The sequence below is a fragment of the Lemur catta genome, chromosome 7, assembly GCF_020740605.2.
Source record: "Lemur catta isolate mLemCat1 chromosome 7, mLemCat1.pri, whole genome shotgun sequence".
NCBI classification, from domain to species: Eukaryota; Metazoa; Chordata; class Mammalia; order Primates; family Lemuridae; genus Lemur; species Lemur catta.
This window is the reverse complement of record NC_059134.1, coordinates 98,715,030-98,742,929: the sequence shown is the minus strand read 5'-3', so window position 1 is coordinate 98,742,929 and position 27,900 is coordinate 98,715,030. Positions and strand designations below refer to the sequence as shown.

The window sequence follows — 27,900 nt, the reverse complement described above, 5'->3', positions numbered from 1 at the left end:
GCGTCCAGCGCGCGCGGGAGGGTCTCGTGGGCCCTCCCGCGGGTGTGGTCCCGGGAGGCCGCGAGTTTGCGGTGGTGGTGCCGTGGTGGTAACCCAGAGGCGCGCGAGGCGGGACGCCCAACGTGGTCGCCCGCGCCGGCGCCCGGACGTTGGAGGGGTGTCACATCCGGCGGGAGAGGGCGGGCCTCGCGGATCCCGGAAGTGTGGGTGCGGCTGTGGTTTAGCCCGCGGTGGCGGCGGCGGCGGTGGCCACGGCAGGTGAGGTGGCCTTGGGGAGGGTCCCGGCTCTACCCCAGGCGGGTGGGGCCGAGCGTGAGGGGTGGGGGCGGTGCTGGCAGTGGCTCCCGGCGCGCCCCCGCCCGCCCCCCTCGTCCTGGCAGACGCCGGTGATTGGGCACGAGGGGCGCGTGACTCGGGCGGAGGGCCGGCGCCCCGGCCCCTCGCTGTGGGAGGGAAGGGAGGGTGCGAGGCGCCGCCCCGGTCCCCCCCTCCCCTCCGCGGTCTCACGTCCAGCTCCACTCCGCCCCTCACCACCGCGCTCCATACATCACCCCTCTGCAGCCCGTGGTCCCATGTGATTGTCTTGCTGTCACAATTCTAGTGACATTAAAGCCAGTTTGCCCATTGTACAGATGCCTAAGAGTGGGGTCTGACTTGCCAGAGGGCACACGGAAGACCAGTGGCAGAGTGACGTTGAGATTCTGGTCGTTGACTCCCTGGCTTGTGCCCTTTCCCCAGGGCGGTGAGAGGCTGGGGCTTGCAGCCTTGGCTCTGTTCTTGTCTTTTATTCTGGAACCCAGACTTGGACATTCCAGCTTCACTGACAAAGGTCAGTGGCGCATATAGACCCAGAGCATGCCTGGTTCCCCATTTTACTCTCACAGCAGGTGAGGTGATTTCTCACTTTATGGATGGGAGAAGAAGTTACCTACCTAGTGCTATGGTGTGAGTGACTGACAGAGTTGATTCTGCATCTCACGGTTTTAGCCCCTGCATTAAGGCAGTGCTTTCTCAGCTACACCTTGTCTGGGCTCAGTCACCCTGAGAGTGTCCATCTTCAGCCCCGGAAACTTTTCACAGACTCACTTCCCTTCACTGCAGCACTATCTCAGTTCTGTTGCTGCCCAGGGCCTTTCCCACCCGCTTCATTGGCTCTGTGCCTCTTACCCAGGAGTCCCATTTCCTTCTGGTGCACCCAAGGTGCTGCCACCTGACTCTCAGTTCTCTGACTCTCAGCTCTAGAGCTGGAGGTTGTGGTGACAGAGGGACTTGGGAAGGAAAGACTCTTTACTTTGGCTGTTGTGCAGAGAGCTTCAACTCTGCAAAGACCTGAACTCTGTAGTTCTGAGTTGGACTGAGGACTGCTGGGGTGAAATATTGGATTCTGGAGTTTTTGTTCTTGGCCAGTCATAATGCCCAGAAAGCCTTTTTCTTAGATTATCCTGGAAATCTGGCTCTGTGCCTTTGTAATTTCCATTAAGTAGAAAATTTTCATTGTAGACTTCATCTGAGCCGTTTCTGCTGGCTGTTTTACGGGTCACAATAGCTCTGATTATTTGCTTGGCTACCATAGGCTAGGCACTGTTCTAGGGGTTCTCTGAATATACTGAATTTTGAGAACATGTCCAAGTAGGTGGTGATCCCATTTTATAGATGAAGTGAATGAGTTGTAGAGATATTAGATAATTTGGCTAGTGTCACACAGCCAGAAAGTGGCCAGGATTTTTAACAAGTCAGTCTCATTTCAAGACTAATGTGCATTTTCCTCTGTGATATTGCCTTTTAGATTTCTTAGTTTCCCACATTTGCGGGACCTTATGAATCATCTGTGATGCTTGTTAAAAATACAGAGCCTGCCTCTGGAGATTCTGTAATATTGTTTGGAGGGGGACCGAAATCTATTTTTAAGAAGTGCACTGGGTGTAAGGCAAGTTCAGGAAACACTGCCTTGAGAACTTTAGATTTCCTGGGCCAGTGGTAGCTTGGAAGTGATATTATTACTAAGGATTGTTGTTTTCTTATTGCTTTGAAATTTGCTAATCTACCCTTAAAAGAACATTAAGATAACTAGCCACATGAGTTATTTCTGGACACTGTTGGCCAATAGTAGTAGGGTTTTTCCAGGCTGACATAATCAGGTCACTGAAGACCTTGTTTTAATCCAGTTGAATCTCTGTTGTGTGGAAATTCTGTTAGAAGTTTCCTTGGAGGATGTAGAGTTTCCAGAAGGTTTTGATTTGGTTGCCCCATGACAGAGAGGTCTCTGTAACGGCAGCAGTCTTTGAGGTTTTCCTAGCTTTAAAGGCATGTTTAATTAGCAGGTGCCTCCTCTACTTCATTTCTTTATCTGCTTTTACTGGTTTATGTGAATACCATTAAGCAAATACCAAACAGGTTTGTCTTGATTTAGCTGGGACTGACAAGTAGGGCTCCTGGGGTTTAGGATGGGCTGGAGACCAGAGGAGCAAGAGGAGCCGAGGGAGGCTCCACCATAAACTTCAGACAGATAGCTCAGGCCAGGTAGGCCTTGCATTGAAGGCCTGTGAATACTTTTAGTCTCTTCCCAAGCAGGATTATAAGTGTCAAAGGGACAAAGTCAGCCTTATAGTGTTTCTTTATTCCCCTGTCCGATAAATGTTGATTTCTAATTTAGTTTCTTTGTAAATAGGAGACATACTTTGTATGATTTGAATTGTTTTAAATTTACTGAGACTTGGTGTATGGTCCAGGATGTGGTCTTCTAAATGTTGTGTGAACACTTGAGAAGATGGTGTATTCTGCTATTGTTTGGTCACATGTTCTATAAATTTCAATGCAGTCAAGTTGATAGTGTTCAACTCTTCTATTCCTTACTGATTTTCTGTCTACTGTTCTTTTAGTTATTGAGAGAGGGACATTGAAACTTGTGACTATTGTAGGGGTGAGGGGAAGCTTGCCCTTTCCCCAGAAAATTCTCTGAAAAATCAACTCACAATTAAGACAGATTAATAAGAGAAAGGTTTATTTACCATGTACATCGAGAGAATCACAGAAGGATCACTGAATATTCCAATGAAGTTCAGATATTTTTATAAATGGCTTTTAGAGAGGAGGGGGGAATGAGGAGTGTAGGTAATTCTATTTAGAGGTGATAAAGTGTTGCTAGGGAGGATGAATGGATGGGGGGGAAACAGATGGCTTGTAAATTAACCTGAGAGACAGGTATTACATTTTAAATGCTTTGGGCCAAGTCTGGTGGCATTCTGCAATAAATTGAGATAACAGGGAGAGGAAGGGAAGTCCATTGGCCCCCTTTGATCTTTTGATTGGGTCAGTCTTTTTTATGCCGATAAAGGGAAAGCCCCCTCCAGTGCTTTGTTGATCTCTGAAAATACTCTTTATACCAAGGAGTCATATTTTCGGGTGAAATTTCCTGAGCTCCTTCACTATAATTTTGGATTTGTGCATTTCTCCTTGTGGTTTTTATTTCATGTGTTTTGAAGCTGTGTTATTGCATAAACATTGATAAGTATTATATTCCCTTGAAGAACTGATCTCTTTTATCATGAAATGACCCATTTAGTCCCTGGAAATATTCTTTGCTCTGAAATCTGCTTTGTCTGATATTAATATAGCTAATCCAGCTTTCTAAAATTAGTGTTAGCAATTGATATCCAGAATATATAAAGATCTTCTACAACTCAATAACAAAAAACAAACAACCCAATTAAAAAATGGGTGAAGGACTTGAATAGATATTTCCCCAAAGAAGATATACAAATGGCCAATAAGTACATGAAAAGATGCTCAACATCACTAGTTATTATGGCAATGCCAATTATTACCATGAGATACCATTTTGTGCCCATTAGGATGGCTATTATCAGAAAAGCAGAAAATAGTAAGTGTTGGTGAAGATTGTGCATTTTTGGTGGGAATGTAAAATGATGCAGCCAGTGGAAAATAGCATGGCAATTGCTCACAAAATTAAAGGTAGAATTGCCGTATGATCTAGCAATTCCAATTCTGTGTATATTTCCAAAAGAAGCAAAAACAGGGACTCGAACAGACATTTGTACACCCATGTTCGTAGCAGCATTATTTACAATAGCCAAAAAGGGAAAGTCACCCAAGTGTCCATTGACAGATGAATGGACAAACAAAATGTGGTACATATATTAGGTAGACTATTATTCAGTCTTAAAAAGGAAAGAAAATTTGATACATGCTTCAGTATGGATGAACCTTGAAGACATTATACTAAATGAAACAAGCCAGTCACAAAAAAGCAAATATTGTACGATTCTTCTTATATGAGCTTCCTAGAGTAGTCCAGTTTCTAGAGACAAAGTATAATGGTGGCTGCTGGGGGAAGGGAAGAATGGGGAGTTAGGGTTTAATGGGTATAAAGTTTCAGTTTGGGATAATGAAAAAGTTCTGGAGAGAGGTGGTGGTGTTGGTTGTACCACAGAGTAAATGTACTTAATGTCAAAGAACTGTACACTTAAAAATGACTAAAATGGTAAATTTTGTTATGTATATTTTCCACAATTAAAAAAATCAAGATTTAAAAGTTATAGTATATCTTTTCAAATTTTTTTACTTTTTTTTTTTTTTTGAGACAAGGTCTTGATCTGTTACCCTGGCTAGAATGCAGTGGTGTCATCATAGCTTACTGCAACCTCAAACTCCTGGGCTCGAGCGATCCTCCTGCCTCAGCTTCTGGAGTAGCTGGGACTACAGGTGCACGCCACCATACACCTAGCTAATTTTTCTATATTTTGTAGAGAGGGGGATCTCACTCTTGTATAGGCTGGTCTTGAACTCGTGGCCTAAAGCCATCTTCCTGCCTTGGTCTCCCAGAGTGCTAGGATTACAGGCATGAGCCACTGTGCCTGGCAATAAATTTTTTTACTTTTAAATGATTTGTATCTTTATATTTAAAGTGGGTTGTTTGTAGGCAGCTTTATAGATGGATGTTGCTTTTTAAAATCCAATCTTATAATCTCTGCCTTTTACTTGGGGTGTTTAGACTATTAATATTTAATGTGATTATTGATATGGTTAAATTTACATCTACCATCTTGCTATTTGTTTTCAATCTGTCCCATGTTCTTTGTTCCCCTTTCCCTTTTTTCTGACTTCTTTGGGGTTGAGTAATTTTTATGATTCCATTTTGTTTCCTTTGCTGGCTTATTAGCTATAACACCTTTTTTTAGTGGTTGCTTTAAGATAGGTAGTATACATCTTTAATTTATCACAGTCTATCTTCAAGTGATATTATACCACTTTAGTGTAAGAACTTTGCAGTAGTATACTTTCATTTCCTCCCTCCTAGGTTTTGTACTGTTGTCATCCATTTCACCTCTATATATGTTATAAATCTCACAATACATTATTATTTTTGCTTTAAATAGTCAATTATGTTGTAAGGAAATTAAAAGGAATAGAAAAGTTCTTTTATATTTACTCATATGTTTTATTCCTCCATGTAGATCCAAATTTCTGTCTTGTTTCATGTTCCTTGTGACTTGAGGACTTCCTTTAACATTTCTTTTAGTGCTGGTCTGTTGCTGGTGAATTCTTCCAGCTCTTGGATGTCTGAAGAAGTCTTTATTTTGGCGTTGTTTTTGAAAAGTATTTCCCTGGGTATAGAAAATTGTAGGTTGACTATTTTTCTTTCAAGATGTTTCAGTGTCTTCTGCTTGCATTGTTTCGTATGAAAAATCTGCTATTATTTTTTGTTCTTCTGTTTATAATGTGTCTTTTCCCTTTTAGTTGCTTTGCTTTTGTCACTGGGTTTAATAATCAGTTTAATTATGATGTGCTTTGGTGTAGTTTTCTTCATGTTTCTTGTGCTTGGAGTTAAGTGAGTTTTTTGGATCTGTGGATTTATAGCTTTCATCTAATTTGGAAATTTTTCAGCTAGTAATTCTTCAAATATTTTCTCTGTTCCTTTTTCTTTTTCCTTTCCCTTTGGGACTTCATGTATGTAAGAGTGCTTGAAGTTGTTCCACATTCCTCTGGTAATTCATTTTTCCCACCAATCTCTCTCCCTCTCTCTCTCTCTCTCTCTCTCTCTCTCTTTCTCTTTGGTTTATTTGGAATAGCTTCTATTGCTGTGCCTTCAAGTTCACTGGTCTTTTCTTCTGCAGTGTCTAGTCTGGTATTCCCATTCAGTGTACTTTTAATCTCAGATATTGTAGTTTTCTTCTCTAGAAGTTTGATTTGGGTCTTTTTTACGTCTTCTGTGTCTCTGCTTAACACTCTCAGTCTTTCTTTTAGCTTTTTGAACATATGGAATGTGGTTATAGGAATTGTTTTAATGTCCTTGCCTGCTGATTTTATTATCTATATAATTTGTGGGTCTGTTTCTATTGATTGTTTTCCTTATCATGGATCATATTTTCTTGCTCTTTTCTATGTCTGTTTGATTAGCTGTCAGATGTGAATTAGACCTTCTTGGGTGCTGAATATTTCTATATTTCTATAAATATTCTTGATATTGTTTTGGGACACTTAAGTTACTTGGAAACAGTTTGATCCTTTAAGCTTTGATCTCTTAAGCTTTATTAGCTGGGAACAGAATGGCCTTTAAAGCAGGCCTAATTTTTCTTCACTGCTGAGGCAGTATCCTCCCTAGTACTCTACTGATGTCCTGTGAATTATGAGGTTTTCCCACTGTGAGAGATGGAGACAAAAACTATTTCTGCCTCCATTTGAGGTCCCAGGATTGTTCCCCTCTGGTCCTGATTGGTGCTAATCAGTACTAGCTGAGCACTAGAGGGCCCTCCGCAGGTTTCTGGGGTTCTCTTTGTAGCTCCCTCCTCTCTGGTACTCTGCCTTGTGAATTCTGAACCTTGGCTTCCCCGGACTCTGAATTCCTCTCCTCAACTCCTTGTGCCATGGCCTGGAGACCCTCTTGGCAGTAAGTTGGGTCAACTGTAGAGCTCACCTTGTTTGTTTCCCCCCTCAGGGATCACTCTTCTGTGCTGTCCATGCCCAGTGTTTGAAAACTATTGTTTCATTTATTTTGCCTGGCTTTGTCTGGCTTTGTAGTTGTTTGAGGCGAGAGAGTAAATCTGGTGCCTGTTCCTCCATGTTGGCCAAAAGTGGAAGTCCCTGTTTGATAAGCGATCATTGGGTGCCTCGTGTGTGCTCAGCATTGACCTTGGTGCTGGGATGCATCAGTGAATGAGACATGGGCTGTGCCCTTCGGGAGCCACATTCTTGCTGCAGAAACATGCTGATTCCTAAATAATAAATGCTGTGTGGTATTTACAGCATACCATGGCAAGGCAGGGTGAATTCTTTGAGAGGAAGGAGCAAGGAAAACTCCACAGAGTTGCTGACATTTGAGGGATGAGCAGGCACTTTCCAGATGGAGGAGGTGTGAGAAAGCATATTCCAGGCAGGGGGAACAGCAAGAGCAAAGGCACGGATGTGTGTGCTGTGAGCTCCTTGAAGGGCAGGATTCCCGTCTTACTGATCTATCGATCAGTATTTGGCAGGTGACTGGAGTATGTTTTTTGTTCTGGGAATACAAGGTAGAATAGGAGTTGGGTTGGGGTAAGCAGCCATTGGAGAAAGGGAGTTTGGGGGTCAGCTGATACAACGCCTTGTATACCAAGCCAAGGAGCACAAGATTGTGAACGTAATACCTAAGCACTGGGGAGCCATGGAAAGTTTTAAAGCAGGGCCCTGAGAGCTCGGATTGACTGGGTTCTCTAGAGGTTACTGGGGTATGTGGAGGAGAGCTGGAGAGGGCCCAACCTGTTAGAACCCAGTGGGCAGCTGCTGGCGAGGCTGGTTCAGGACATACATTCTGCACAAGGATGAAAATGAGTCCAGAGCTCAGTGCAGCTGCTGATACAGCATTGCCACCTTTACCTGTTTGATAATGGCCTTCATGGATTCCTACCTGAGACCAGAGTAGATATGAGGAGGCTCTGGCTTGGTTTCTCTCTTTCTGTGGCTGTACTATAACTCTCAACACACCTGTCTGCCTGTTTATGATTCTGCTGGACCCACAAGTTCATTGGGTCAGGCTTACCACTGGCATGCGTAGGGTCTGCAGCTACCCCACCTTATTGATGGCCAAACATCAGTGAGGACAGAGTCTCCTCACACACCTTGGGTGACCTGTACACACTCCTAGATGTTTGTCCTGAGTGTACCTTTGCCTTGACCTTCATCTCGATCCTTTCTTAATTGAATCTGCTTGCTCAGCTTGCTCTGTGCAGATTAGAAGTGTGGGGTGGGGAAAGACTGACAGCTGCATATTGAAATCCTTTCTGAGCCGATCAGGATGAAGGAGAAACAAATGGGAGTCTCGTGTGAAATTATTGAGGATGTTTTTCTTCTCAGATCAGAGCCATGAGCCAAAGAAGGAAGAGGCTGCCCCGTGGCTGGGCTTTACTGTCAGGAAGTTTCAAGAACAGGCTGTTTATTAAATCACTTGTTTCTTGGTCATCATGGTGATTGATGCTGAATGCTATTGATCCGATTACGTCCGGCCATTGATGTTGTGTTGCTCTGTTGCCTGCTGCCATCTCTGGAGAAATCTTAGGTTCTGTCTCCTCAGAGTCCTCAGGGAAAGTGCCTGAGTTGCAGAGGTAAGAATGGGCTGATGCATGAGCTCAGCCGTGGTGATAAAAACCACCACCATTTATTGATCTCTGCACGAGAGCCGGATGTTAGACTTTCTAGGCAGTAACTCAATTCATCCTTACGAAAGCCTTGTCTTTTTTTTTTTTTTTTTGAGACAGAGTCTCACTTTGTTGCCCAGGCTAGAGTGAGTGCCGTGGCGTCAGCCTAGCTCACAGCAACCTCAAACTCCTGGGCTTAAGCCATCCTATTGCCTCAGCTTCCCAAGTAGCTGGGACTACAGGCATGCGCCACCATGCCCGGCTAATTTTTTCTATATATATTTTTAGTTGTCCAGATAATTTATTTCTATTTTTAGTGGAGACGGGGTCTCGCTCAGGCTGGTCTCAAACTCCTGACCTCGAGCGATCCACCCGCCTCGGCCTCCCAGAGTGCTAGGATTACAGGCGTGAGCCACCGGCGCCCAGCCTGGAAGCCTTGTCTTATGGAAGAAATTGAGGCATGGAGAAGTTAAATTACACACCCAAGCTCCCCAGCCAGTAAGTGACCGAGAGCGCAGGCCTTCTGACTTCCAGATTCTGAGCCTTTAATCCCGGGTCTCCCCTGCCGAGCTGAGGTGAAGGAGGCGGAGGCGCTGCTGCTGGTGCTGCTGGTGGCTCCCGGGCATGCACCTGGCTGAAGAGTTGGTAAGGGAGAGAGAGTAGTTCCTGCTCTGGTACTGGTTGAGGACGGTATTAGGCTAGGTTCCTCACATAATATAAGTCCTACTCTTTGGGAATCTAGTTGAAAGATATCAGTAATAATGGCTATTTATTTAGTCCCCAGAGCCGCGCCATGTTCCATGGACGTGGACTTGACTGAGAGGCGGCCTCGAGTAGCGGGGAAGTGCAGGGGCCCCAAAGCCAGATGCCCCGGCTGAAATTCAGGCTCTGCCATTTCGTCCTTGTGAGACTGTGGGCAGGCACGAAGCTTCCTTGTGGCCCAGTTTTCTCCTGTGTGAGACGAGGGAAACCCAGGATGTATGGTGGCGTCGGCCCCTCGTGGGGATCACGTGAGTTGCCATGTGCAGAGCACCTAGGACAGCGCTCTGCTCGGTGCACGTGAGCCGTGGTACGTGTCCTTCTGTCCCACTGACAGGTCAGTGAGGCTCGGGAGGGCAGCCGGGCAGAGGTGGTGAAGCCTCCCTCACTCTGTCCTGCCGGGCAGACGTCACAGCTGAGAGGGAGTCGGGGAGGGGTATTGAGCAGGGGGTGGCGTGGGGGTGGCAGGGGCTGACACCACAGAAGTGAGGGGTTAGGGGAGTGGTGTTCAAATGGTGTTCTGCGAAGGTGCCTCAGGGGCCACCTTGAGGTCAGGGGGTCATGAGAGGAGGGCTTTCCCCTACCCCTTCACCCAGAACCTGTCCTTTGTGATCTGTTTTGTGTAGTGGGGTTTAGGGTAACGTTTTGTTTGGAAAAAAAATTTTCTTCTCCTTTAAAAAATGTTGAAAGTGACAGGAGTAGGTCATGCCCAGAAAGTGGGCAAAGAGGACAGAGGCGTCGAGTTGACTGGTCAGGCTGCTTAATTGTGCCCTCCCCATGGAAGGACAGGTGGGAGATACAGGGAGGAGGGGGACAGGGAAGGCAGAGGGAGCCAGAAGCCGTGTGACAGGAAAAACTAATCCAGAGGTGCTGCTGGGATGGGTGTGAGCGGAGACAGTGGAGGCAGGAAGACTGGTTTGGAGCTTGCCACAGGGTGGGGATGGGTGCACTTAGGAAACTGCCATCCCCACGTGCACCTGGCTAAATAAAACTTGATGATTGGACATCCCAGATGAGGGAGACCCATGTGTCCCAGCTGACCTAGAAGACTGGAAGTGAGAGTCCGGAGCTGAGGTCACTGATGGAAGTGGGGATTGGGAGGGAAGTCTGGTGTGGGGAGAGGAAAAGCTGGTGAGTGGGGACATGGGCATTTAGACGGGATGCTGGGAAGCAGGGAAGGGTGGAGGTTCGTCAGGTTTGGGAGGAGTCCCCTTAGGGGCTGGGTCAGCCAAGGAAGGTGAGGAGCCAGGGTCCCTGGGAGGGGCTCGGGCCCTGCAGCTTGCGCTGTGCTGACACAGCACCTAGCCAGCTGGTTGGTTTAGCCCATGGGGTGGAGAAGCCAATTTCCTGAAGTCTTCTGCCACTTCCGAGTGCCCCCCACATTCAGCACAGTGCATGGGCTCATCCTTCCGGGGTCTTCTCACTTGGGGGCCCTACCTGAGAAACAGAATGAGAAAGGCTGAATGATTTGCCCAAGGTTATATAGCTAGTGGGGGGTTAGATGTAGGAATCTTTGGCTCTGAGGCCCCTTCAGGAAGTCTTAACTATTTAGCCTTGGTGGGTGGGGAAGGATCTCCAGCCCCCACCCCAGCAATTCCTTAGAAAGAATGAAAACCGTAAACGTCTGCCTTTCTGTGTCTTATGTGCCAACTTTCCCCGTTATGGGGAAGGTCAGTTCAGTGGTGCTTTGAGTCAGGGGAGAAGAGTGCGATGATTGGATTTGTTTTTATTACCTCCTGTGGGAAGTTAGGAAACTAAACAGTCTGGCACTTGGGTGCATGGCTGGAATCATTCTGGGAAAAGTAAACTAGATCAGGTCAAAAAATATTTCCTCATTAAGCAGCAGGATTAGGAAGGTTTCTAAGGCAACGGCAGGTGTTTTCAACATGAGGGGTGGGATGGGGCCAGTTCCCTGTAACACATGCGGATTGAACTTTGCAGGTTGCTATGGTAACGACTTCTTCTGATGCCATAGCTGGCTGAGGGGAATTTATAAGAAACCAAGGGACTTCACAACTCTCCTTGCAGTGTGATTTCAGGCTTGAAGTCACTGGCAAGTGAGGGTTGGCTGGCACCTGTGCTGGGAGCCGACAGAGGCTGGAACGCACCCTACCTGATCACAGGATCTTTGTTGTGATTCAGTAATAGCAGTCATTTTGCTTGACTCGTTATTATACCCCAGGGGTTTCAGGACTCACCCCTAATCATCAGATTACCCCTGAGAGGCAGAATAATTCATCTTTGTTCAGTGCTCAGGAGTTTGCAAGGTGCTTTCAGGGCTGTTTGATTTTCTGAGCCACACAGTGACCCTAAGGTGGATTATCATCATGGTGCCCCATTTTCCAAGTAAGGAAACTGAGGTTAAAGGACTCGATCAAGGTCACACAGTTAAAGAGCCGTGGAGCCAAAGCACAAACCCAGGGCATCTGCCCCCAGATTCTGTGCTTTTCTGCTCTGCATCCTGTTGGGGAGAGCTGGCATCAACCGCTTAGACCGAGGCCAGGGGTGAGGGGTTCCGCAAGCTGCCTCTGCGACCGGCATGCCACACTCTGAGCTCAGCACCCTCGCTGCCTAGAAAATGCTGCATTTTGCATTCCAACTTTATTTTCTTTTTAAAGGTTATTCTTACAAGGGATTTCTGATCAGTTGAAACTATTCGTTTTTGAGTTGAACAATGAGGGCAAAGATCCTCATTGAGCAAGAACCATCAGTAAGTTGCTTTTCTTCCCTGATAAGGACATATCTGGAAGGCTGCCATGAGTTTGAACCCTCCCCGGCATCCTCCTCCACCCCTGTCCTCCGTGAGGTTCTGCAGCCTCCCCTGCTTGGGGACATGGCACTGCCTTTGGCCTAAATCCACTGTGGCCTGTGCTATCTTCCACTAGATCGTGTTCCCTGTGCTCAAGGCCTGTGGGATCGATTTAGTCAAGATACAAAGTAATGGAAAGAAGTTTGAGACCAGAGATAAAAGCAGCAGGTGCCAGTTGGCCAAGGCTTCGCTGTCCCTGAGGGGAGGGCCTGGCTGCACCCAGAAATGCTTCTTCCTTGGTTCTGATTGCAAAGCTCCAGCATTTTCAGCCTTCGTGCCCACCCCCACCCCCACTCAGTGCTTTGTGGCAGAAGATGGGGCTCAGGACTCCTGTGGGGTGTCTTTGTCACCTCTCTCCTCTGTCCCCCCACTCCCTTTTCTGTGATCTGTCACCCTGCACGTGTCTCCCACAGAGGGTTCGGTGTTGATTTCAGGTTAAAAACCAACTGCAACCCACAGGTTTTCATGGCCCACCCAGAGTTTTTTCCAACTTTGAGTTGGCTGTTGGAATTTAAAATGTGGAGATTCTCCTAGATGTGGATTTCTAGCTTCCCCTGGACAGCTGGCAGGTCTGGCAAGGCCGGGCCTGCTGTCCCCCTTGCAGGAGGGGCCCGGAGCACCAGGGCCGCTTCCCAGCTGGACGCACTCCCCGCCTGGCGCTTGGCCTCTGACTCGCAGGCCTGGCCCTTGTGGGCGGCTGGGGTTGTGCCCTCTGGTGGAGGTGAAAACTGCAGAGGAGACACAGCTTTTTCAGAAAAAAGGAAAAAACAAAAGCAAGCCTTTTCGCTTCTCAGGGGCTCTTAGCGAGGCAGCAGGGACACATTTTCTCTTCCTGGTGCAAGGAACACAGACCAGCTCATGCATTGCTTTCCCACCTTGTTCCCAGCCTGATCACCTTCGAGTTGATGGTATCACCCCAAAAAGAGTTGTTGTCCCGCTGTGCCTGTGAGCCTGTGCAGCTGCCAGCCCTCCCGTTCTCCCGGCCCTCGCATCTGCGTGGCTCCCACAGGGGCTCAGCTGCTCCCAGCCGGGCCCTCGAGCTGCCCACCCCCCACTCCTCATTCCGCTGGTCCCCCTCCCTCTGTTAGGCCCGTCTCATCTGTATGCACAGTGATTTGTTATGAGGTTTTTTTTGGCTTTTTAAAACCAAACCGAGATACTCGAGAGTCAGGATCAGTGTGGGGCCTTGTTCTTGGCGCACACTAACTGTTCATTCAGTAGAGGAGGGAAGCAATGGAGGGAGGCACGAATAAGTGGAAGAAGGCCCTGTCTTCACCTCCTCTCACAGGACTCATCTGCTGGCTGACTGCCGTGTCTGTCCCTCCCGCCCTTCCTCCATCACTCTTTGGGCAACATTATTCTGAGCTGTCTGCCAGCCTGTCTGGCTGGGCACTGGGAAGACAAAGGTGAATAAGACATCCTCTTTGTCTTCGAGGGGCTTATTTCTTTGCTCCTTCAACTCGTCTCTCCTCCCCTTCCCCAACAGCAAATGCCAGATGTCACCAGAGCAGTCCCCGCATCCTCTTGGGCAGGTTGGCAATGGAAGGCATCAGGCCAGGGCCCTGCTGCTGAGGGTCCTGGTAATTGGCCCTGCCAGACCCTCCAGAAACAAAAGCCCATGGACTCTGGGTCCCTGAATGACATCTCAGGAACCCCAGTTCTCTAGTTCGAGATATTTCAGGTGGCTGTGTCCACTCCGAGAAGCACTGGTTTGGACTTTCCCCACGCTGGGTGACTGGGAGTCAGATGCTGCCAGCAGGGGCTTCGGCGGCCCCTTCTTGGTCTGCAGCTTCGTGGGCCCTTCGTGCACAATAGTTTCCTATTCTCCCTCCTTTTCCAAATTAGGGACCCAGAGAAGTACTTGCTGCTTCCGACTTCCCTGGGTGGCTCAGAGGAGCAGGTGATGGGTCTGTGACTTGGGAGAGAAAGGTGCTGGTAACTTCCAGGGGCGGGTGATGCTGCAGTAAACCTCACAAGATGGTACTTGCCTGCCCGGCCTGCGTGCTGTGTGAGTGGTGGAGGAGCCGCCTGTCCTGGAGGCGGGGGCAGGGAGGGGCCGGGGTAGGCAGCCTGCTTGGGTAGGCTGCCAATCTCCGGATCTTGGGCCTTATCTATAGCCGAACTCCTTATCTTCGTTGCACCCTGTGGTGGGCAGAGCAAGTGAGGCAAAGGCCTTGGTGGAATGAAAAGACCAGGGAGGGAAGGGACAGGGGCCTCTGGTGGTTTGACCCCCAAAAGCATATAGGACCTGAGGCAGTACCCTTCCTATTTCTTTCTGGGCTTCATTTCATCTCTGAAATAAGGCGTAATTAAGCCCCGTGCTCGCTTTACTTACTAGAGTGATTACATAAATTAATGAGAGAGTTTATAGAGGGCTTTGATCTCAGAAGAAAGGAGCCATGTGAGTGTAAGGGTTTGTTTACCCATTTTATAGATGAAGAAAATTGAGCCCCTGAAAAGAGAACGTTTGACCTCTGGCTATTTGGAAAAGTTGGGAGCAGGGTGCTGAGCACACCTCATTCTGGAAGAAATGGGACATGTGTGTCTTGCATGTGCCGGCAGTGCCTTCTGAAGCAGAGGAGAGGCAGTGGGCAGAAGAGGTGGCAGCTGAGTAGAACCACCTGGGCCCTTCCCCAGCTTGGCCTCCAGGTAGGGTGGGGACCCCTGGCCTGTCAGCCTGATGGTGTAGCAGGCATCGTCTTTGTGTGACTCTCCGCCGTGGAGGTGGGCTCTCTTCTTGTGAGCTGTAGCCCCGATGTTCTGCCTGTTGGTGTTGATAACGTGCAGGGCAACTCTGACGCTGCCTCACTCGGCCATCCACATTGTCAGGGGACTGCAAATCTAGAGCTTAAATTCTGGCTAGAAGACCCCTGTCCTGTACACCTCGGCATCGCCGTCTCACCTTGTCCACACGGCCAAGCCGTAGTCACTGGAGGGAAGTACATCGGGGTCCTGGGCAGAGACTCACTCAGTAGAAACAGCACAGCCTGCGTTCTCATCCTGCCTCTGCCGTGACTGGTTGACAGACCCCTTCTTCTCCTGGGGTCTTTGCTTTTCCTCTGTCAAATTCGGCCATGTCCACCCTTGTTCCCTTAGAGTGTTAGAGAAAGGGAGAAGGAGGAAAATAGAAGCCAAACTAGTTTTATCTGTCTAGTTTGGTTATAATGAAACCTTCATTAAAAATTATGTTAAGAACCCTGGCTATTCTGAAGTTCTAGCTCTGGAGGGGGACTTTGGACTCTGGCTTTAAGCAGGGATTCCAGGTGATGCTGATGCACATGTTGAGAAACCCCCAGACTGGTTAAGACCCTGCCACAGAGCTGCGTTACGTTGCGCAAGTTATGTACCTCTCTCTGCCTCCTCTGGGAGGCCGGGTGACATTGATGCTGCTGTATAAGATGGTCTTGAGGGTCGTTGTGACAGCAGTTGCTCATGGGGTGCTTACTATGTTCTAGGCACTGCTCTGTTTTATGTATGGGGAAACTGAGGCACGAAAGGTTAGATAACACAGCTGGTAAGTGGCAGAGCTGGGATTCATACCCAGGCAGGCTGGCTCCAGAGCAGACTCCATACCTGTAGGCTGGTAGCTCTCAAAATGTGTTCCAGGGACCCCCGGGGGTCTCCAAAGACCCTTTGAGGCTATCCATGAGGTTAGAATGATTTTCATAATAATTCTAAGAAATCGTTTTCCTTTTCACTCTCTTTCTCGCATGAGTATACAGTGGAGTTTTCAGCGGCTATGCAACCTGTGATCATGTCTTCGTTATGGTGGCTAATGGGATGTGTGCTTGAGTATTATTCTTGTGTTTTAAAAATTCCTCGCTTTTAATTTCTAATGTGGTAAGTGCTGATACCTGTAATCTACATGAACAAAAACTGTCTGGGGTCCTCAGTACTGTTGGGAGTGAAAAGGGGTCCTGAGACCAAAAAGTTTGCGATCTGTTGTTCGAGGCTGTGTTGCCTTAAATGTGATACTTGTGCATGTAGCCACACCTCCCATGGTGTGTGGCTGTGGGGAGAGTTTGTGCCCATCCCAGGGAAGCTTGGGCGCGGAAGCCTCCCTGCGTGAGAGAGCGAGCGCTGAACCTGCGGGCTGCTCTGGCCGACAGCACTGGCGACCACGCTGTTTGTGTGTGGTCAGCCTGCTGCCCACGCCGGGGCTCCCATCCTCCGCCTTGCCGTGTCTGCTGTGCTCGGCCCTGACTGCAGGAGTGAGCAGGCACTCGGCTCTGTGGCAGGCCTCTCCCTGGGTGGAGCTGCCGTGGCTCAGCCAGTTTTCTGCTGGGCCAGGCCAGAGGACTTTGTGATAGTAAGTAATGTCTGTGCTGTTGGAATCTCGCACCAGTGTGTGTTCCAGTCCAGGCCTCACGCCAAGTCAGCTCGTTGCCTGCATTTTCTCATGGAACCTCACACCAACCCTGTGAGGGAGGTGCTATTGTTTAGACCCGTTTTACAGATGAAACACCTGAGGCTCAGGGAGGTTCCAGTTGTGTGAGGTCCCACAGCTGGCAAGTGGCAGGGCCTAGACTCAGACTAGCTCTGCCTCTCTGGAGCCTGGGCCCCTGATATGTTCTGGTATCTTCAGAATGGGGCTTCTGCTGTGGCAGACTCCCTTGTGTCCGTGGCGTGGTGGCGGCGTGTCTCCTGGAGTTCTGTTCCCTGGCTCCAGCTTTAAACCAAGGGTGTTTGGAGCAGCAGGCTGAGGTGTGAATTTTGGCTCTGCCATTTGCTGGCTGCGACCTCCCTGACCTTTCTGGTCTCCCGTCCGCAGTGGCACAGTTGCTGCTCCCTGGCCTCATGAGGAAAGACAGTGCAGGGAAAACTCACGTTGCAGGTGCTTAGAAACCAGTGACTTCCACTGTGACACAACTGGCACAGAGCTATCGTCTTTCTCAGAATCTGGCCCTGGACCAGCTGTGTCAGTGTCTCCGGGACAGACTCTGGGTTCTGGGCCCTGCCCTGACATACTGATGCGGACTCTGAGGCTGGGGCCGGGCACCTGTGCTGTCAGCCAGCTGTCCCTGGGACCCAGGTGCACCTTGAAGTTTGGCAATCCCTGCTCAGAGGTTGGGAGCTACATTCAACCCTCAGGAGATAACAGATAGTGCTTGGGTCCCTATCTGGATAGCTCTTTATCAGTAGGGTGGCCATATGATTTGTTGTTTCAACCAGGGTGTTTCTGAGCCTGAAAGGGGACCCCCGAGGAGTGCACAGGACTTCTTGGCACACAGAGCACTTCGGCACTGTTTACCAGTTTCTCCTTTCGTCTTTTGGACGGCCCTAGGAGATGCCATTCCCTTCCTACCGGAGAAGGTTCCTTCCGTCCACACATCTGTAACCCTGGTCCTTGATTCCAAAATGCCTGCATGGCTCAGTCATCAGCGTTGGCTCACCTTAGCTGAGCACTGGTGCCGGAGGGTGTGGAGGACCCTAGATTTCTGTTGGAATCTTTTGAAAACTAACATAACCTTTGCAGTGAGAAAAGCCAGCGTTAAAGCTATGAAACACACATCTAGAAAAGATAAGACCCAGATGAAAATGGAGGATTCTGTCAGCAGAAAGGAAGCAGGTGTGGGGTGTGTTTGTGCCTCCTCTCCTCAGTCCCTGGGGTTCCCTCCTGGGCCTGGCTGTGACCTGTCAGTCAATCAATTGATGGCCCTCTGGGCAGAGGGACAGGAAGAGACCCTGACACCAGCTCTCGGACAAAGCAGATGCCCTGTTCGGATCAATTTGTTTTCTTCCTGATTGCCTGAGAGGCCAATTGGGTGATTTTTTTCCCCCCTGCTCTGATAAGGACGTTCATGTAACAGACGTTCATGTAACAGTCTGTTTTTGTGATGTGGAGAAGGCTGCAACTGCAGGGAATTCTCGAGGGAAACCTGAGGTTATCGAGTGCTAAATATAACCAGCAGTGACACAGTTGAGCCTGTGGTGTGAAGCCAGCAAAGCCCCTGTGCATGGAGGTCGGGGTATTTCTGGTTCAGACAGAAATCGACACCTGCCAGAGGGCATGCTGGCATCAGTGCTTGCAGGCAACTTTGGGCCAAATTTAGTCTCTGTCCCTGCTGCCTGGCTCTCTCCTCCTGTCTTTTCCTGTCTGTTTCTTGGGGTGCTCCATCCGGCACCTGAGGGACTGTGGTCCTGCCTGCTGGCTGCCAAGTGCTGTCACATATGCTCTTGTTCCTGGTGTGGGTGGGAGGAGCAGTTCCTTGGTCTCCCTGGGGAGAGGGGTGGGCAGAGCGTCAGGAATGTGCTCACTGGGACCCTTGCCCCTCCTTGACCCTCCTTGGGGAGTGGTGTCATCGCAGGAAACCCCAGTTTGTTTTTGATGAGTAAGATGTATGGGCTCGGGGGTCCCTTCCCCCAGAACTGCCCCTTCCTCACGTGGGTGGTGCTCTGTGTTCACAGGGAAAGATGGAGACGCTGAAGGACAAGACCCTGCAGGAGCTGGAGGAGATGCAGAATGACTCGGCGGAGATTGACCGGCTGGCCCTGGAGTCCTCTGAGGTAGAGGGAGGCCATTCTGGGGCCCAGCAAAGGCCAGCAGATGGGACTTTTTAAGAGGCCATCTGAAAGGATGCTGCTTGTTAGGAGCTTTGGCCAAATTCATCTCCCTTTTCTGTGGACATCACCCTGGTTTGGACCCAGCCAGAGGAGCCCCTGAGGTTTCAGGCCAGTTCCTGGGTCCTCTGGGAGTTCTCGGCAGTGCTAGGGAGCCCAGGGCCCCCACGTGGACTCGGACTCCGGGCACTCCCCGGGGACCCAGGCGCCCCAGGAGTCTCTACACTGTTGTTCCAGCCGGAATCTGAGGCACCTCCTCAAAGCACTGGTATGGCTTTTTAACCACCTTTCCCAGGGGCCTCGTGTGACCCTGTATCTCCAGGTGATTCTAAGATGCCAGAAGCCATTCTTAGCCAGATATAGCCTCTCTCCTCTTTGATGTTGTTTCTTATTGTAACTGGCGCCTAATCCTCTCAACTCCTAATCACAGAGTCCTCGTGGCAATAACTGTCACCCTTGTGTGTGTACAGAGCCTTATACTTCATAAAGGACTTTCCCTGCCCTCCCCATCTCCTGTGACCCCGTGACTCCCCTGTGAGGTCAGCGACCAGATGTGGCCACATAGCTGGAAATGCCCGCAGTCACCCCTTGAGTGGCTGCAGCCCGCCCGTTGTTCTGGAAGCTCCTGCCTCCTGCCCCTGAGGTGAGGGAGACACACGAACACAAGTAATGCCAAGCTTATTTGATTAGCATTTGGAGTATATTTTTATTTTCATTGATGAACAGGTGTGGTATGTCTCTTCTGTGAATTCACAGTATGTTAAAAAAAAAAAAAAAAAAAAAGGCTCCGCAGCCAGCTTCCCTGTCTGTGCCCCTTCTCAGAGCACTTCCCCGGCCCTAGGATGTAAGCACCGACACGTCCCCTGCTCCTGTCCCTGCTTGTGCTCTGCCCAGCCCCTGCCCCCTGCTACCCAAGTGAGGAATCTTTGCTGGGGTTGGAGGTGGCTCCTGGAGGGCAGGATGTGAGGAGAGGTTTGGGGACTGTGTGGAGTGTCCTGCTGCCCAAGGCTTTATTACTGTCCCCAGCTGAGCTCACCCAGCAAGGGTGTGAAGCAAAGCCTGTCTCGCTTACGCTCCAGGGCCACTCAAGTGTTTACTTAGGCTGTGAGCTCTGCCGGGGCATTGCTTGTACCTGGCACAGGTGCTGGGTAGAGCGCAGGTCTTCATTCCATCATCGTCCGTTCATCACATAGGAGGCCCCGAGTGTTTCTTGGCTCTGCTGTGGGCACAGTGTCATGGGAAGCCGAAGGCCTGCTTCCAGAGTGCACAGAGCTGAGGAGGCTCATAGCATCTGTGATGCAGCATAGCTTCACGGGAAATGTAGGCAGAAACAACCTCTTGGGCAAAAAAAGGTAACTTGGCCTGCAGCCACACCTGCCCAGTCGATTTGCAAATCGATTTGAATCCTCTGAGGCCAAATACTCAAATGGATCAGGCAGCAGTGAAGCCTGGCAGCTACTTAGACTTTCCAAGCGCCTTTGACTAGCTTTTCCACCATGGGCTGTAAAGCGATGATTGGATCACTGTGGGATTGTGAGAAGAGATAGGAGCTCGTTTAGTTCGGGGCGTGGACACTGCGTGGAGGGAAGAGAGCTGGCAGAGGCTGTTTCTCTGTGTGGAAGAGTGCACGGTGGGGTGGAGGCGGGCGGGCTCCACAGCTGTCTTATTGACATGTTTTCAGTGACTGTGGGAGCACTCCATAGTGAACTCCTAAAGGAGAAAGATTTTTTTTATTGTTACATAATATTTTACATATTTATGGGGTACCTGTGATGTTTTGTTACGTGTACAGAGTATGTAGTGATCAAGTTAGGGTATTTGGGGCGTCCCTCACCTGGAGCATTTATCGTTTCTGTGTGTTGGTAACATTTCAAGTCCTCAATCCTAGGTGCTTTGAAGTAGACAATACGTGTTGCTAACTGCCTCACCCTAGTCCTCTGTCAGATGCTAGAACTTACTCCTTCCATCTGACTCTCGGTTTGTGCCCCTCAACCCACCTCATGAGAAAGGTTCTGGCAGGCGGTGAGGAGACAGCAGAAATGGGAAGGGCAGGATTTAGGGGAAGAGGATACAGCGTAGCGTTGTTGGTGGACGCAGATGAGGGCTCTGCGGGGGGCACCTGAGCAGGAAGGCTTCAGGCCTTGCACGCTGTGTCAGCCACGTGAATAAAGAAAAACTTCTGTGGCTAATAGAAAAGACATTGAAACTCACCAGTGTCTGTGTCCGTAAGTCAGTTTGCTTGTCCAGTGGCTGAAGAGAGTGTTCATGGCAGGAAACCAGACAGCCCAGTTGTCGGGACAGCTTGTCGGGACCCAGCAGGATGGGCTCTAGGCTGGACAGACCATGGGTCCTGCAGTCCCAGAGCCTGGCAGCCCCATCTGTGGGGGGTGGGCAGGGCGCCGCGGCAGCCCCTTTCCAGTCTGGAGCACGAGGCGCAGGCTGGGGGCCCGATCTGGAGCGCAGGACCTGAGGCTGTGTGGCTGGGGTTGGGAGAGCAGACTGCCCTGGAAGCCCCTTCTTCCAGGGTGCCCACGGGCTTGCTGTGCCTGGTGGGGGATAAAAGCCAGTCTGGCTGATCTGTCACACGCTGCCCATGGTGGAGAAGCTGCATGGTGCAGGGCCAGCGGCTCGGAGGTGGTCCTGCCGGGCTGTGCCCTGCACCCGGGAGTGGGTGCTGAGTCCTCTTCTGGTGCCACATGGTACTGTCAGTGTATTGTCACCACCATCTCAGTGTCATGGGTCTGACTCTTCAGTCCTCTTCTCAGTAAAGAAGAGTTCTTGGCAAATGCATAGGGTCATGGGACAGCTGGCCAGGCTTCCATGGCTTCTGCCTCAGCGGCCGGCAGCAGCGAAGAGCCTTGGGCAACGTGCTGCCTGTGGGGAAGCGTTTTCAGCAGGTGCATCCCAGGGTGCATCTGAGGTGGCCCCGCTGTTGGCTCATCGTATAGCTTCTCAGAGGGTCATGTGTGGCCTAGGAGGGAGGGACAAGTCTCTCCTGAGTCAGTGTCATGGTCTGGTCCAGGGCCCTGGGTCTCTCACCCCTTGAAATAATTTTATTTGGGGGTCTCATCGCACATCCAGCCTGTGGGTCTGGCCTGAGCCACCTAGTCCACCACAGTAGGTCTCTTGACCCCGAAGCTTGGGGATAAGTGGTGGGGACTTCTGGTCCCTTCCCTCCTATAAGGCCTCCAGACTTTCTTATGTGCACTGGTCCACCCCCTCCTTGGAGCTCTGCACACCCCATGTGGGCCTTAATCATGTGGCCTGGTGTGAGCTACTGACCCTCAGTGCCAGTTTGCCACGTGTAGCCATCTCCTGGGCTGATGGTCAGGGATTAAGTGGGGCAGAGAACTTTGCTCAGGGTTCAGACCCAGGTTTGTCTGACTGTAGCTGAAGGCTGAGTGTCACCCTGGCTTCTCCACGGTGAGCGATGAGTCGCTGAAGCCCTTGGCCCAGCCTGCGGGGACGAGTGGTGGTGGAGGTTGTCCTGATGGTCTGTTGTCCTCCCCTTTTAGGTCCAGGACCTGCAGCTGGCACGGGAAATGGCGCTGGCCACCAACCGGAGCCTGGCCGAGCAGAACCTGCAGTTCCAGGGTCCCCTGGAGGTCTCCCGCTCAGTGCTCTCTGACAAATACCAGGAGCTCTGGAAGCTTGTGGAGCGGTGCCAGGAGCAGAAGGCAAAGCTAGGTAGGGTGGCTGGCCCTGGGAGTGTGCTCTTGGGAGGCCCCTCTGTTGACTTGGGGTTGGACTGGGCGGGGCAGCTGGGACAGCGAGAAGGGCAGATGCCCTCTCCTTCCCGGGAGGGGAAGGGCCCATGGTTACCGAGGCTCGCCGTGTTCTGAGCCCAGTGCTAAGTGCTTTACGTACATTTTTCCACAACAGCTATAAAAGGGTACATACTGTTGTTATTCCCATTTTATAGATGAGAAAAATGAGGTCTAGAGAGATTCAAGAACTTGGCTCAGGTTAACCAGCTGGAAATAGGTGGAGGTGGGGTTTGAACCCAGAGAGCCTGCATCCTTTGCTGCTGCTGTTAACTCAGCCAGCTCAGCTTTGTGCTTTACAGAGCTGGTCCGGCTGTCTGTGTCCCAGGACCCGCCACCTGGGGAGGTGGGAGGGACTGTCCTGGTCGTGACAGTGAGGGAGCCTGATACTCACCCAGGTTAGGTAACTTTCCCCAGGCTCGGGGCTGGGTCAGTTGGACTCTGAAGCCTGGGTCCTTTCCTGTCCCAGGCTGGCATAGGGGAGGCTGCTTGGCCAAGGTCTGGGGTGGGCTCAGTCAGGCTCTTTGCTTAGAAAGGTGACCCAAGGGAACTGGACTGAAAGCACCCATGGGCCCACCCAAAGGGACTCTGCAGTAGACCCCAGGGTGGTGGTGGGACCTTGATGCACACAAAGGGCATGCTAAGCGCCTTTCCTGAAAGTTTGGCCTTCGGCACTGAACTGGAAGCACTTTTGAAATGTCAGCTTTTCTGCCCTCCCTTCCAGAGAAATTTTCTTCGGCACTGCAGCCAGGGACACTGTTAGACCTTCTGCAGATCGAAGGCATGAAGATTGAAGAAGAGTCCGAGGTAAGAGGCCAGGTTGACCCCCACTCCTCCTTGGATAGGTGTTGGCCCCTGGAGCAGGAGCCCTTGCGAGGGGCAGCAGATGTCTGCAAAGCATGCGGCAGGGAGCTTTTGTAAATGGCACAAGTGGAGGACACCTTTAGTCCCAGGGGAGGCCGTTTTGGGTACAAATAAGAGGAACCCAGTCCCACTAGCTAAAGCAGAAATGGGTGACGGTGGGCGGGGCCCCGGGCAGCTTGCACAGCAGGAGCCCCCGAGGGACTGAGCCAGGCGCCACCCCGCCCTCTCCCTACTTCCTGCTTCCCTCTGGGGTCTCTTCAGTCTCCCAGGTCTGCCCAGCCCCTGGGCTAGTGTTCATCCATGTGTGATGAACAGACACATGCAGTGGCCACTGTGCGCCTGGCACGATGCCAGGGTGGGGGGGACAGTGACCATGACAAACATAGATCTCGCCTTCCAGGAGCTGACATTCCACCTGGGGAGGCAGTGCGTGTGTGACATGTCAGCAGTGGGAAGGGTGTGAGGAAGAATTCCCAGATAGGGCCAGGGAAGGGCAGGGGGTGCCTGAGGTGGCCGCAGTGGAACCCTGACCTGGGGAAAGCGGGAGGCTGCAATCTCGGCAGGCCCCTGTTGTCACCCGACTTTATGTCTTTCCAGGCCATGGCTGAGAAGTTCCTGGAAGGTGAGGTGCCCTTGGAAACGTTTCTGGAGAACTTTTCCTCCATGAGGATGCTGTCCCACCTGCGCCGGGTTCGTGTGGAAAAGCTCCAGGAAGTGGTGAGGAAGCCCAGAGCTTCCCAGGAGCTGGCCGGCAGTGCCCCTCCACCCCGCCCGCCACCCCTGCCCCGCCCAGTGCCCCAGGCAGCGCCCCCTGTGGCTGAAGAGCAGCCGCAGCCGCTGCCGCCACCACCACCGTCAGCCGTGCCTCCCTACCCTTTGCCCTACAGCCCGTCCCCCAGCATGCCCGTGGGCCCCACCGCCCAAGGAGCGCTGCCACCAGCCCCTTTCCCCGTGGTGTCCCAGCCCTCATTCTATGGCGGGCCCCTGGGCCCCACTTACCCGGCAGCCCAGTCAGGACCCAGGGCTGCTGCGGGCTACTCCTGGTCCCCGCAGAGGAGCATGCCATCCCGGGCGGGCTATCCCGGGACGCCGCCTGGTGCTTCTGGCCCTGGGTACCCCTTGGTGGGAGGGAAGGCCCCCAGTCCTGGTTACCCTCAGCAGTCCCCGTACCTCCCAGCAGGAGGAAAACCTCCCTACCCCATGCAGCCCCAGCTCCCCAGCTTCCCCGGACAGCCCCAGCCCTCAGTGCCCACTCAGCCCCCGTATCCCCCTGGGCCTGCCCCTCCCTACGGGTTTCCACCGCCTCCAGGGCCTGCCTGGTCCGGGTATTAGACCCACGCCTGGCCCTCGGCCCCTCCCTCCTCCCACCTGTACTGCAGCCTTTGGCCCACCCGTCACCGAGACCCAAGGGGAAACTAGAAGTGGCGCTGGCGCTCCCTGTGGACTTGTGTCGACACACAGGCCTTGGAGGGACCTGGCTGGGAGCATGTAGGCCCCCAGAAGGCACTGGGCAGTGTGACCAGGTGGTCCGAGGCAGACAGTCATAACACTTGCCGGCGTTCTGGCCAGAGGTCCTCCTGGGCTCTCCTTTCTGTGACTGGCGGTAGCATTTCTGGTGCTAGCCAGGCTGGCAGTGCAGTGCCTCGCGCGGTGTGTGAGCGAGCGAGCGTATGCACGTGTCTGTGAGCATCTGCCGTGCCTGCGCGCAAGGCCGGCGAACCCCGCGCAGAGCTGTCTTGGTGATGCGGCGGCCCCAGGTTTCTGGCCTTGCTCACCTCCTCCCTCTCCCCTGGGGTTTGGCATATCTGACTTGGGGCCCATGCCAAGGGATGCAGCTCTGTGTGTCTGCCTAGTCCCTCAAAGCTGGTCTGCCCCATGCACCATGGCAAGGATCAGATTAGAGGGGGAGAACAGAGTTAGGAAAAACAATGATTTTTGAGCCCTATAAAGCCATAATTTCACTCCAATAGCTGATGTCAGGCAAGCTCGTCCCTGGCAGCAGTGCGATGCAGGGAGCAGGCTGTGGGTTGTGAAGGCTGACCTCAGACCTGGCTTGCGCTGGTTTGGGAGCCTTGGGTCCTCTGGCTGGAGGGAAGGAAGTAGCCCTAGCCCAGGAGACTGTGGTCGAATTGGGGTCTTTTAGGAGTAGGGGACCAGGTCACCTTCCCAGCCGCCCTTCTCTCTCCGGCCCTACACTTCAGGTTGACTTTTCCTGAGGTCCACCCATCTGTCCAGTTCTTCAGTGCCTTGAATCTCGTTCACAGCAGCCCCCTCCTTCTAGCCCCTCCTCCGGCCTCTTTGATGTAGTTCTCCCCTGCCCCGGTACCTCTCCTGGGACAGACATCGAAAGATGCCCTCACAGTTACTTCCCAAGTGGTGCTCTCTGAAACACCATCTCTACGTTGGGGGTGGTTTCTTTGCACCTCTCTCATCTTCAGAATGTAAAGGGTGGGGGTTGTGACTCCGTGTCAGGCGCAGCCCCAGTGTATTGTGGGGATGTAGGCACGTTCACTAATGAGAATGACAGCAGTAGACCAAGGGGGGTGTGATAACTGAAGCATTAACTTGGTTGTTCCGAATATGAACCAGGGCTCAGGGCAGAGCCTGGAGCTGCTATTGGTGGGGAAGTCGTATGTGCCTTGAAATGTCCACTACCTGAAGACCCAGCATCTGGAGGGCCGGGGGTGCTGGGGCCCAAGGAGGAAACTTGCCCTCCTGGTGCCTGCCCCCTCCCCGGCCTGCCCCCTCCCTGGCCTGCCCCTCCCTGGCCTGCGTGCCATCAGTGGGCGTGTGTGATGCTAGGTGAGTGCTGCCGGCTCCTTCCCAACTGTGCTTGCTTCTCCTAAGTTATTTATAAAGAGAAATCACTAATGGACTCTACTGGTTCCAGTGCTTCTGAACTGGATGAACGATCGCCCATATGTTTGTATAATTAATTGCCATAATAAACTTTGATGAGATATGTGGTGTTGTGGCTCTGCTGGGTTTGAAAAGTGAATATGTGGCTGCTTGTGGGGGCCTTGGTTTCTTCCGAGGCCTTCAGAACTGTGCCCTGCAGAAGGGCCTCTGAGATCCGTGTCCACAAAGCACCATCTGTCTGGATATCACCCTCCCCTGCTCCTTTGTCCAGGGCCTGGGTCTTACCGCATTTCTTTCTTCTCCTGCTCTCTTCTCTTTTTTTTGAGACAGAGTCTTACTCTGTCACCCTGGGTAGAGTGCAGTGGCATCATCATAGCTCACTGCAGCCTCAAACTCCTGGGCTCCAGCAATCCTCCTGCCTCAGCCTCCTGAGCAGCTGGGACTACAGGTGTGAACCACCATGCCTGGCTAACTTTTTCTACTTTTTTTTTTAGTGGAGATGGGTCTCACTCGCTCTTGCTCAGGCTGGTCTTGAACTCCTAGCCTCAAGTGATCCTCCCACCTTGGCTTCCCAGAGTGCTAAGATTACAGGCCTGAGCCACCGCAACCAGCCTGGTTTTCTCTTAGCCATTGTCTTGCTGGAGCCTGCACGGTTGCAGCATGCAAGGCCACACGGTCCCACGAGGGGGCGTCTGGTCCTCAGCTCAGCCTGGAAGGAGCCTGTATTCCCGCCACCCGCTGGCTGGCAGGATGTCTGATTGTCAGCCTGGCCACAGCCCATCCATCTTCTAACCTGGGATTTTGGGGCGTGGGCAGAGGGGCTGCAGGCCATAAACTGGCTGTGGCACCAGCAGGTCCTCTGCCTTGGCCCAGCCTGCCTCCCTGCCTGGTGTCGCCCTGAGCTCTGCTGCTGAGCTGGTTCTCCTGAGGTGTCTTCAGCTTCAGCAGGAAGGGCAGCTTCGAGGGAGTCGGGAGACTGGGCTTTGAACAGTCCCTCTGCCTTTCCTTCCCTGCATGGTGACAAGGGCAGCCACCGTGCATGATGCCCAGAAATGCCCAGAATCAATACTGCATACTCGGCAGGGCCACAGATTGCGTTGTGCTTGCTGTGAGCATTGTCTCCTTGAGTCCTCTCTCAGCCCTATGTTCTCAATTTAAATGGGGAGGAAACCATAGGGCGGTGCCTCAGTGACCAGGTGCACAGCCTGGGGGTGCAGAGGTGAGACTTGGACCTGTCCAGAGCCTGCAGGGGGCTCCTCTGCCCTGCCTCTGTGGTGCCAGAAGTCTGTCCCCAGGATACAGCTGAGAGTCACCAAGCTCCGGTCAAATGTTTACTGCCCTTTGCCCCTGGCTGAACGCTGGCCTTGCCTTGCAAATGTCTGGGGCTCAGGACGCAGGACACCAGGGAGAGCTGGAAGCAACTTGGCTTTGTAGGAAGAAGCTGCAAATCCCACTCTGGGTGCACAGTCAATTCACTTGCCTTGGGTTGGTGCCAGAGTGGCGCTGGGGGCATGGAGGGGCTGACTTTCTAGGCAAGGAGTGTCCTGAGCTGCCTCAGTGGGTCGCTCAGCACGTCTTGCCCTGCTGCTGTTTGCTCTCCTTTCTCCAGGCCACCACGCCTTAGATCACAGCACCACCTCCCTCCCTGCAGCCCAGG

General features: G+C 51.7%; 1 protein-coding gene across 4 annotated transcripts; it reads left to right on the top strand.

Annotated features, from left to right (window-relative positions):
- On the top strand, window positions 1-26,346 carry VPS37C (VPS37C subunit of ESCRT-I). Of its 4 annotated transcripts, none has more exons than XM_045558194.1 (5): window positions 1-258; window positions 18,604-18,702; window positions 22,272-22,443; window positions 23,245-23,327; window positions 23,982-26,346. In XM_045558194.1, exons 2-5 carry the CDS (start codon window positions 18,610-18,612, stop codon window positions 24,714-24,716), a joined length of 1,083 nt encoding a protein of 360 aa, XP_045414150.1. In that variant the 5' UTR covers window positions 1-258; window positions 18,604-18,609; the 3' UTR covers window positions 24,717-26,346. The 4 variants fall into 4 exon arrangements, with proteins under 4 accessions (XP_045414150.1, XP_045414148.1, XP_045414146.1 ...); XM_045558192.1 differs by lacking the exon at window positions 1-258 and adding an exon at window positions 19,227-19,399 and having other exon boundaries at window positions 18,620-19,024; XM_045558190.1 differs by lacking the exon at window positions 1-258 and having other exon boundaries at window positions 18,620-19,024.
- Window positions 26,347-27,900: the final 1,554 nt, after the last annotated feature.

Coding starts and splice junctions, on each gene's coding strand:
- VPS37C (XM_045558194.1), top strand. CDS start 18,610: ATGGAGACGCTGAAGGACAAGACCCTGCAGGAGCTGGAGGAGATGCAG. Junction 18,703..22,271: donor TGGCCCTGGAGTCCTCTGAG/GTAGAGGGAGGC, acceptor CTCCCCTTTTAG/GTCCAGGACCTGCAGCTGGC. Junction 23,328..23,981: donor AGATTGAAGAAGAGTCCGAG/GTAAGAGGCCAG, acceptor ATGTCTTTCCAG/GCCATGGCTGAGAAGTTCCT.